This window comes from Stegostoma tigrinum, chromosome 21, assembly GCF_030684315.1.
Source record: "Stegostoma tigrinum isolate sSteTig4 chromosome 21, sSteTig4.hap1, whole genome shotgun sequence".
NCBI lineage: Eukaryota > Metazoa > Chordata > Chondrichthyes > Orectolobiformes > Stegostomatidae > Stegostoma > Stegostoma tigrinum.
The window spans coordinates 54800182-54811238 of record NC_081374.1 but is presented as its reverse complement, the minus strand read 5'-3'; the positions used below and the strand labels follow the sequence as shown (position 1 = coordinate 54811238).

At 42.8% G+C, this 11057-nt stretch overlaps 1 protein-coding gene across 1 annotated transcript; it reads right to left on the bottom strand.

Annotated features, from left to right (window-relative positions):
• Window positions 1–1583: 1583 nt before the first annotated feature.
• LOC132210834 (probable G-protein coupled receptor 139) lies at window positions 1584–5178 on the bottom strand. The gene is made up of 2 exons (XM_059653284.1): window positions 5032–5178; window positions 1584–2494 (listed from the first exon to the last, which is right to left on the bottom strand). Exons 1-2 carry the CDS (start codon window positions 5096–5098, stop codon window positions 1584–1586), a joined length of 978 nt encoding a protein of 325 aa, XP_059509267.1. The 5' UTR covers window positions 5099–5178.
• Window positions 5179–11057: the final 5879 nt, after the last annotated feature.

The following is an 11057-nucleotide window of genomic DNA, read 5'->3' as shown; positions in this document are numbered from 1 at the left end:
TACACCCTCGACATTGTTCCACAGACATGTACTTCACTGAAATTGTTCCACCTGTCCAGGATCCATGTGGAAATTTCATACAACACATCATCATTCCCTGAGTCAATGAAACAACCAGGGTCATGGGTGGCAGTGGGGATACCAGGGTGTGTAATATGTGCAATGTGACTTGACCTAAGGATGTGAAGGCCAGACAGTCTATACGTTCTCCAGCTATGACTCCCACAGCTCCCACCATCGGCCATCCCTCCCACTACTCCTCGCAAAACAAGGGACAGTCTCATGAGGGAAATTCTCAGGGTTACTCTAAATGGCACTGAATCAGTGACTCACCAGAGGGTACCTCACACTAAAATCTAATTTTGTTGTTAGAACCAGGCTTACGGGTCGATCACGGAAGGGTTGGGATAACATTTGGTGAAAACTAGTTAAAGGTTAATTTCAGTACTCCATTATAGGTTAAGGTTTCAATTAGCATTTACGGTAAAATACCAAGATTTCAGGGGATGGTTAGGCATGGGTGCTGTTCAAGCTTAACACAATTTTTGACATGAATTTTGAATTCTCAGTTGGATAAATATAATCATTAACTTGAGGGTGAGGATGGAGTTGGAGGAAATTTTTTTATATTTTGGAGTTTGGATACAATCTCAATTAGGAATGTGGTTTGAATGGTGCTTAAATTCAGTGTGAAGTTAAAATTTCACCTTCAAATTCAGCATTAATTTTAGGGATAGGGTTACAATTAATATCAGGGTTAGCATGAGATTCAACCTAGATTTTCAGTTCCAGCGAGAACAGTGGTTTAATTTACAGCTGGGTTTGGGTTAATGACAGATTTATCCTTCAGAACATTCAGCTATTCTTAAGGGTAGGTTTAGTGATCAGCATGTAAGTTGGACTTTTGCTTGGTGCGATTCAGAGTTTGTCTAATTTGCAATGTTCTGTTTGATGGTAAGGAAGGTCATCATAAGTCTCCATGTTGCATTAAGTAAAATGTAACTCTCTATCAATGAGGGAGATGCGAACCAGGTCATGGTCAGTGAAGAAAATGATGTATTGGGAAGGGTTGAAATTTGATAAGAAAGCTGGATAGAACATTGTGTGTAAAGAGACAAAAAACATATTCCAGATAGATGCATGGAAGGGTCTTGTAAAAGTTAGAGTCAAAATTCGGGCAAAAATGAAGTGTTCCTGAGACATGGGGGAGATGACAGAGGATTGGAATATTGCAACTGCCTTATTCAATAAAGATTGTAAATATACAACAAGAAATTGCACGCCAGAGAGGTTAACAATCTCTAGAAACATGTAGAAACCATAGGATAGAAATGTTAGTGAATGGAAAACTGAAGCTTTGAGATGGGATTAGCATGGATATCAAAAATGGAATTTGTGTAAAATAAATTTGTCAGAGAATTTTGGAAGAGGTAATAGAAAGCCTGGGTGGGGGCAGCAGTGTTGACATGTCACCTCCAACATTTTGATGGCTTTGCGCAGTTCTTTGTCACGGATATAACTGGGAACCTGCGATGTATTTGACAGTAATGGACTAAAAGCACTCGGACATGTACCTTGGTTGCTCAGTCAGTCTGTTTCTTTATCAGTCGAAGCATTGATTTGATGGGATACTGCACTGCACTCATGAGCTGCTCTCGAAACTTGGCCTGCAACGTTCCATAAATGAATGTGTTTGTGCAGCAATTCAAATTGCGCAGCATCAGTCCAACTCTTTGTAATATGAATTCAGATTTGTTATAATCCCTTGTATTTGCACCTGCAATGCTATAATACAAAAATTCTACAACACGCACCAACCACAGAAGAATGAAGCTGCTGGATATGCTGAAGAGCAAAATCACAGACTTCCTCCTACTCTCTATTTCTGCATCACTGCAATTATCTTTGGTGTTTTGACCTCTCAATCTCTTACGGACGTGACTACTTACTAATATATGTCTTATAGTTAGAGTGTTCAGCAAAAACATTAAAACAAATGGGAGCAATGGAGTTGAAATTTTATCAAAATAATTAAATAACACCCATCCAGGGTCCGTATGATATCTTGGTTTTATGTAGCAAAGCCATGGCACATTGTCTATTACATCTCCAGGCTCCAGTATGAAGTACTGAGGTATGTTTTTCAAACAGAGGAAACAACCTGTTGTTGCTAAAACCACAGCTGCTGTTCTCTCTGTGCAATACTTTGCCCTTAGGCCCTGACAACAAATAGCCACAAATCGATCAAAGGTGAAATTAATGGTGAACCAGACTGAACAGTCCATGGTTGCACAACGCAGAGCATAGATAACACTACACACAGGTGTAATGAGAAAGAAAGATGATGGGAAATAGTAATAAGTGATTCGCCATAGTATGACCTCTGTAATAATAAATAATAGATCCGCCATTGCCATAGCCAACAGGTAGCGAGTGGTGCAAGGAGAAAGGCCACATTTTCCACGAGACAGGACCAATATCGCCACTAAATTAACTGTAAGGGAGAGAGAAAAACAACAGAACCTTGTGTTAAACCATTCTCTGTGACAATAATGCACTGCAATGGCTTGGCTTTTGTCAATCAAAACTCACGCATTCAGAACTTTATGGTGAAGGAGTGTACCAGCAGAAATCACAAATGAACAAAATAAATTAAAACAATTTTAGATGGTAATTTCATAATGTAACAGATGAAAACTACCAATCTGGCAATGATGTCATTACCTGCCAAAGCATTTTTTAAAGCTATCCACCTGATCTCCTGCCTCTTCAATTTAAGGTCACAGCTTGCTGCAATTGTTGCATGAAATATAAGCTTGTTTTCCTTAGATTTCCAATGAATTTTGATGGTAGAAATTAAAAAGTTTTCTCTGAGCTGGACCAGATCTGAAGCCTCTGTCTCTTTGAAACTTCTTCCCAGCTTGATGCTGAGTGCTAATTATGACATTGTTGGCAGGAAAATGTTGTCTATAATTTAATAATTGGTCATTAGTGCAGATACCAATGGGTTTCTTGTTGTCTCTCTGTGCCCACACACCTCTGAATCACCTGCAACTCAACCTTCAGTTACTGCTTGTTTAAAATATTGCTTACACAATGCTTGCAGTGGCTGCCAGGTTCATTCCTTTCAACCAATACAGCTTCCCCATTCGCTATCTTCTAATTAAACGGGGCCGTCCCTCCCTGAAACAAGGGCAGTTTGTAACAGTTAAATCAATGCAAGACTGATCTCAGATGAAATTATTACCTCAATTGCCTTGAACATTTGTCCTTTTTGGGACATTTCTGAATTCTTCAATCGCTTCCTTTCCTTTTTTACAACTGTAACTATTACAGGAAAATACCAATTCAAATCATCATCTTTTTCCGTATTTAACACTATTAATTCTCGAGTCTCACACTGTGCAGGACTAACACTCGTATTGGGAAATGCTTTTTAAATAGAATCTGTTATTATCTATTTTTATACTATTGGCTCCCTTCTCTTGTACACTATTCGTTACCACGTTCTTTTCTTCTTCCTTTTTTCTCCATTTTATCCAATCTTCTGAATGATGGGGTTGTTTTTGACAATGACATGCATTTTGTTTCTTTTCCTAATACTTTTAACTGGTTTCGTTCAGTTTGGATGATGAGTCCATCACCTGGACGATGCTTATTCATTGAACTTGATGCTGCAGATTTCCCAGTGACTGAACAGTCATTATGCCAGTATAGATAGGATTTGAGCTTGAGAAGTCCACAGATTCCCCGTCATAGCACATTCAGAAGCAATAGTCGTGGTAGTGTACCAGCGGTAGTGCCTCAACTCGAAGAAGCCAGATATCAAGTTGCAGCTATTTCTGAAGCATGTAATAACTTCTCAGAACTGGCTGAACTGTAAATAACTAGTACACTGAAGACATTGACATGCGTGGATCATTCCAAAGTCTGTATCTAACGTGAATTTTTCCAAAAAAATTTCAAAAGAAACTACTCCAGGTACATTCAGACTATTAGTACATGTTTTATCTCCTGAGCAACCACTGAACCGACTTAATATTTACATCACCCAGCTGCAACTACATTGCCCTCAGCCCCCTTATAACTCTAAGACATGAAAACACTTCCCTTCTTCACTGCCTGACCCAGACCCGACCCTCGTACACCACAGGGAACCATTCCCCAGCATCGGACACGGGACTGGCCATCACTTCCCTCCTGCATCTGAACTGACCACACCTCCACCCAGGTGGACACGACAAAAAGCTCCCTCAGAACACTCTCTCACCCAAAGGTGAAGGTGAACACTGTAGCAACACTGTCCAGGTGTTTATCTGACAATAAGTAGTGAACAAGCTTCACTGATGCAGCAAAGAACATAAACATGAAAAAGCAACTCATCTCATTCAGTACAATTATAATAAAAGATCAGAACTGTTAATCTCGCGACAATATTTATCGTCTATGAAATATGCAGAGGCTGCTGCTTTGACTGGGATACCAAAAGATTAATTTGGAAATAGAACTAACTTGTTTATTCCAGGTAATAGCCCACATACAAGGAAATCTTTCAGTGACACATCCCTAGAAAATATGTCTTCAGGATCAGGTATCTACTGTCTCGCGATCTATTCAGCGCATTTCTAAACAGAGTGATTTCCTATTCATGTACGCCATTCACATTGGTTAACCTTACATGTTAGTAATGTATTGTTGAGAGAAGCCTACTGTAATACGTACACCAGCCAGTACCTGCTATCAGAAGTTTTGTTTGCACTGCGAGCAGGTTTAACTGTGCACAGGATTCCAGGAAGCAAAACAGCTTGATGATTCAGACCGACCGTGAGTTGCAAACTAATGTTCATTTTTGATAGCACACAATCAAACAGTAAAAATCATTCACACATTTATCTCCATAAAGCAATGTCATTGATTCAGTCCCTGTATCATGGTAAACAGTAGAACAGGATGTAAATATATCCTTCACTGAATGAAAACCAGAGACCAACTCAATTTTACAGAAGTTCGACTATTTTATGACACACCTACCTGGTATTCCAATAACACCAAGTGTACTGTAGTATATTTTCAAGACACTGTCGATCGGATAATGCATTTCTATCCCAAGGGGTTTGTCTCTTTTTGATGCAGAGAATCTCACCGTGTTAAACTCTGTGTCAGCGGTCTCTCAGAGCACTCAATTTATACGCTGTTGGATCTCAATGAGAACATTGAGGTTACAACATCACACTTTAAAAAAGGCTAAGCATGTCATGGCAGACAATTCCCTGTTGAGATGTAGCGTATTTAGTAACAAGATTCAGCTGTAGAATTCTGATCTCAATGGCTAAATTATTTGTTTTTGAAATTGTAATTTGTCAACTGTGGTATAATTCACTCAGAACCATTAAACTCAACATTATATTCCATGCTGCTTCACAGACATTCTCATTGAAGTATGACCATTCAGGAAGAACAATGCAAACAGATTCAGAGAGCTGTACAGCGAGGAAGAAGACCCTTCAGTCAAATTCACCCATGCTGACCAGATATCCTCCATTAATCTGGTCCAATTTACCAGCATTTCATCCATATTCCTCGAAACCCTTCCTATTCATACACTAATCCAAATGCCTTTTACATGTTATCATTGTAGCAGCCTCCATTACTTCACTTGACAGCTCACACACCACTTTCTGCGTGAAAAAGTTGCCCGCCGTCACTGTTAAACGTTTCCCCTCTCACCTTAAACCTCTGCCCTCTAGTTTTGGAATCTGCTTCCCCGTGAAAATGGCCTTTCATATTAACCCTAGCTCTTCCCCTCATGGTTTTATAAAGTTAAATAACGTCACCCCTCTGCCTCCAAGGCTCCAGGGAAAATAGCGCCGGCCGATTTAAACTCTCCCGATTGTTTGAACCTCGGAACTGAGGCACATTCCTTGTAAATATTTTCTGGACCCTTTCAAGTTTCACAACATCTTTCACACAGCAGGGAGAGCAGAAGTGAATGTGGTTTTCCAAAAGTGGCCTAAATAATGTTCCATACAGTGCAAAAAAAAAACTCCATACAGGTTTCCCCAAGTTCAGCTGAGATTTTCACTGATTGTTTATTTTACCGAGAATGAGCTCCGATGTCCAGAGACATTTGAAACTAACCAGCAGAGACGGTCACTGCCTGGTCACATCGCTGTGCAGGGTTACTGCGCTGTTCTTTTCATTTCTCGTGTGGTCCCTGTTTGCTCTCTCTTCCACCTGTTTTAATGTGCTGCTGTTTTGCTCTGTTTTATTCCAAAGGTCCAATACAATGTAACAGTGTTTAAAACAGTAATTACTGCTCCAAACATTTGAGGAACTCAGCTCCAGGACTGAAAATACCTCAAAAAATGGTGTAGCTCTTACAGCCACATTTTTCCTGTCTTCTGTTTCATGGTGAACTTATTTGTTTTATTGCTGTACCTGAACCTGAGATTTTCTGTTTAAATTCACAATATGATGGGTATTCTTTGAATGTTCACAGAATGTCTGAGATTCTCACAAAATGTCCAAGCTTGGAATTTCATGAGCCACGAATCATGAAAATGTGTCTTACAGTGCATTGAGCATATTGAACAAGAAAATAAGGTAAATTTACAAGGGCTATGAGTGATTGTGAGTGAACCAGTGGGAACGTGAATGTGTGAGTGATCATGGGAACTGCATATGCTGGAGAATCCAAGATAACAAAGTGAGGAGCTGGATGAACACAGCAGGCCAAGCAGCATCTCAGGAGCACAAAAACTGACGTTTCGGGCCTAGACCCTTCATCAGAGAGGGGGATAGGGAGAGGAAACCGGAATAAATAGGGAGAGAGGGGGAGGCGGACCGAAGATGGAGAGAAAACAAGATAGGTAGAGAGGAGAGTATAGGTGAGGAAGTAGGGAGGGGATAGGTCAGTCCAGGGAAGATGGACAGGTCAAGGAGGCGGGATGAGGTGGTAGGTCGGAAATGGAGGTGCGGCTTGAGGTGGGAGAAAGGGATGGGTGAGAGGAAGAACAGGTTAGAGAAGCAGAGACTGGCTGGACTGGTTTTGGGATGCAGTGGGGGGGGGGGGGAGGGGAAGAACTGGGCTTGTTTTGGGATGCAGTGGGGGAAGGGGAGATTTTGAAGCTTGTGAAGTCCACATTGATACTGTTGGGCTGCAGGGTTCCCAAGCGGAATATGGGTTGCTGTTCTTGCAACCTTTGGGTGGCATCATTGTGGCACTGCAGAAGGCCTATGATGGACATGTCGTCTGAGGAATGGGAGGGGGAGTTAAAATGGTTCGCGACTGGGAGGTGCAGTTGTTTGTTGCGAACCGAGCAGAGGTGTTCTGTAAAACGGTCCCCAAGCCTCCACTTGGTTTCCCCAATGTAGAGGAAGCCACACCGGGTGCAATGGATACAATATACCACATTGGCAGATGTGCAGGTGAACATCTGCTTGATGTGGAAGGTCATCTTGGGGCCTGGGATAGGGGTGAGGGAGGAGGTGTGGGGGCAAATGTAGCACTTCTTGCGGTTGCAGAGGAAGGTGCCAGGCGTGATGGGGTTGGAGGGGAGTGTGGAGCAGACAAGGGAATCACGGAGACAGTGGTCTCTCCGGAAGGCAGACAAGGGTGGGGATGGAAAAATGGCTTGGGTGGTGGGGTCGGATTGTAGATGGTGGAAGCGTCGGAGGATGATACGTTGTATCCGGAGGTTGGTAGGGTGGTATGTGAGAACGAGGGGGATCCTCTTTGGGCGGTTGTGGCGGGGGCGGGGTATGAGGGATGTGTTGCGGGAAATGCGGGAGACGCGGTCAAGGGTGTTCTCGACCACTGTGGGGGGAAAGTTGCGGTCCTTGAAGAACGTGGACATCTGGGATGTGCGGGAGTGGAATGCCTCATCGTGGGAGCAGATGCAGTGGAGGCAGAGGAATTGGGAATAGGAGATGGAATTTTTGCAGGAGGGTGGGTGGGAGGAGGTGTATTCTTGGTAGCTGTGGGAGTCAGTGGGCTTTCTAGCTGGTTACCTGAGATGGAGACTGAGAGGTCCAGGAAGGTGAGGGATGTGTTGGAGATGGCCCAGGTGAACTTGAGGTTGGGGTGGAAGGTGTTGGTAAAGTGGATGAACTGTTCGAGCTCCTCTGGGAAGCAAGAGGCGGCGCCGATACAGTCATCAATGTAACGGAGGAAGAGGTGGGTTTGGGGCCTGTGTAGGTGCGGAAGAGGGACTGTTCCACGTAACCTACAGAGGCAGGCATAGCTTGGGCCCATGCGGGTACCCATGGCCATCCCCTTTGTCTGTAGGAAGTGGGAGGAATTGAAAGAGAAGTTTTGAGGGTGAGGACGAGTTTGGCTAGGCGGGTGAGGGTGTCAGTGGAGGGGGATTGGTCGGGCCTGTGGGACAGGAAGAAGCGGAGGGCCTTGAGGCCATCTGCATGAGGAATACAGGTGTATAGGGACTGGAGGTCCATGGTGAAAATGAGGTGTTGGGGGCCAGGGAATTGGAAGTCCTGGAGGAGGTAGAGGGCGTGGGTGGTGTCACGGACATAGGTGGGGAGTTCCTGGACCAAAGGGGAGAAAACAGAATCCAGATAGGTGGAGATGAGTTCGGTGGGGCAGAAACAGGCTGAGACAATGGGTTGACCAGGGCAGGCAGGTTTGTGAATTTTGGGAAGGAGATAGAAACGGACCGTGCAGGGTTGGGGAACAATGAAGTTGGAGGCTGTGGATGGGAGGTTCCCTTAAGTGATGAGGTCATGGATGGTGTGGGAGATGTGAATTTTGCTTACAGCATGATAGCTGTGTCAGTGCCTGGACTGAAGAAAAACAGCATGAACATCAGCTCAGGGCTACAGTCTGTGCAATCCACCAATACCATGATCCTTGGGTGACAAGCAATGCATTGTGTGAAAGCATATTTTCCTGAGGTCACAGCAAAATCGTTAATAAAGTGTGTGGAGAAGGATTAGACAGGAAAGGTATGAACTGATCTGTTAGCAAAAGCACTGTCAGCGATCTGTTAGCAAATCACACCACATTGAGATTTTGAAAGTCTTTTCTGTATCCACTAGTGCATTAAACTAATTGTTTGTGAAGAAACAAGTGGGAAGGGCAGTGATGCACCAAACGATTGAAATAATTAATAGTTAAAAGGGTGACAGAGAAATTGGCACATTCATTGCTGGACAACGTATTCCCCATACACCAATATAGGAGGAAAAGGGGATCTGACCGCGCTGCCAGAGCTGAGGGAACTAGAACAAAAATGGATGATGCAGAATTAGTCCACCTCATTTCTGACATGTACCTTGTAGATTGTGACAGGAGTTCTGCAAAAGACTTCAGGGAAAATGATTTCAGCAAAGTTTTTGAAAGGCCTTCAGACAGAAGACGGGCAAAACAAAGTATGGCTTGACAGATACATTCATTTCACTTTGGAAGCAATTAATTTGATTTTTAGATGAAATGTTGCTGAGGTATTCAATGAGGCATTTATAAAAAGGTCTGCTGGAATTTGCCGATCACCCTCCAACTCAAATGATGTACATAGTGTCATGGACCAGACCAGATCAGACCCTTTCAAAACATTATCAAGGAGAAACCCGAGATCGTACCTTGTACCATGTTTCATGGCAAATGTAAGGCACTGTGTTACAGATGTGATTTGATTCGTCAAACTATTAGGCTTCAGGCAAAATATATTTTATTCATACACCACCATGAAATTACAAACAATAAAGGAAGAATTAGCTGAACCTTAACTCTACTGAAATACTTAAAAAATAATATCGTTTTTAATCACTAATTATCAACTCTTCCAATACAGAAGCATCTCATAAACATACCCATCGCAGCAGATTTCCCTCACTTTCTATCGTCTCGCTTTCCAAAGAAGGAACACCAACAGAATGAATCTAGTAGCAGAGTGAGAGAATTCCAGCTTTTGCTGCAGCAGCAGAGAGAGAGAGAGTGAGAAAGAGAGAAAGAGAGAGTTGTATCGAACAGCTTCAACTCCAAAACCTCAATTTCTTCAATGGAATGAAAAAAAACTAAAACCCTGGATCTTTGTGAGCCTGACTCTCTTCATGCTTCTTTTTCTATTTTTTTTGAAAGTCCAAGAACTGTTTTCTCTGAAGACAGGAAATTATAGGCCAGTTTCCCTGACCACAGTCACCGGCAAGACTTTAGAGTCCGTTATTAAGGATGAGATGTGGAGTACTTGGAAGTGCACAGTAACATAGGGCAGAGTCAGGATGGCTTTAACAAGGGGAGGTCATGCCTGACAAATCTGCGGGAATGTTTTCAGAGGAAATGAGCAAGTTACTCAAAGGAGATCCAGTAAATGTGATGGATTTGATTTTCCAGAAGGCCTTTGATAAGTCACAGACTGCTAACTAAAATAAGAGAAAATGATGTTCGGAGCAAAACATTGGCATGGATAGAGGATTGGCTGAATGGCATAAGGCAGGGATTAGGGACACAGGGGTCTTTTTCAGGACAACAGCCAGAAGCTCATGGAGTTCTGCAGCATGTGATGTTGAGAACATAACTACTCATGCCATACATTCACAGTCTGGACAATGGAACTGAGGGTATTGTTGCAAAGTTTGGAGATGACACAAAGATAAGCAGAGAGGCAAGTCATTGGGACAAGTGGAGAGGCTGTGGATGTACTTGGATCGGGGAGGAAAGTGGGTAAATAAATGGCAGGTGGAGTACAATGTGGGGAAGTGTGAGGTTATACTCTTTAGTTGGAAACATGCAGGCACAGATTATTTTCTAAATGAGGAAAGGTTTCAGAGAAACGAAGCAAAATTGGGCTGAGAAATCCTGGTTTATCATTCTCTTAAGGTGAGCAGGCAGGTTGAGTTGGCATTCCGAAAGGGAAATGAAATTTTTGCATTTATTTCAGGAGAGCTAAATTCAAGAGCAGAGATGTACTGCTGAGGCTGTATAAGGGTGTGGTCAGGCCACATTTGAAATATTGTGAACAGTTTTGGGCGACATTTTGAGGGAAAGATGTGCTGTCTTTGGAAGAGCTCCAGAGGAGGTTGACAAGAAGTATCCTGGAAAT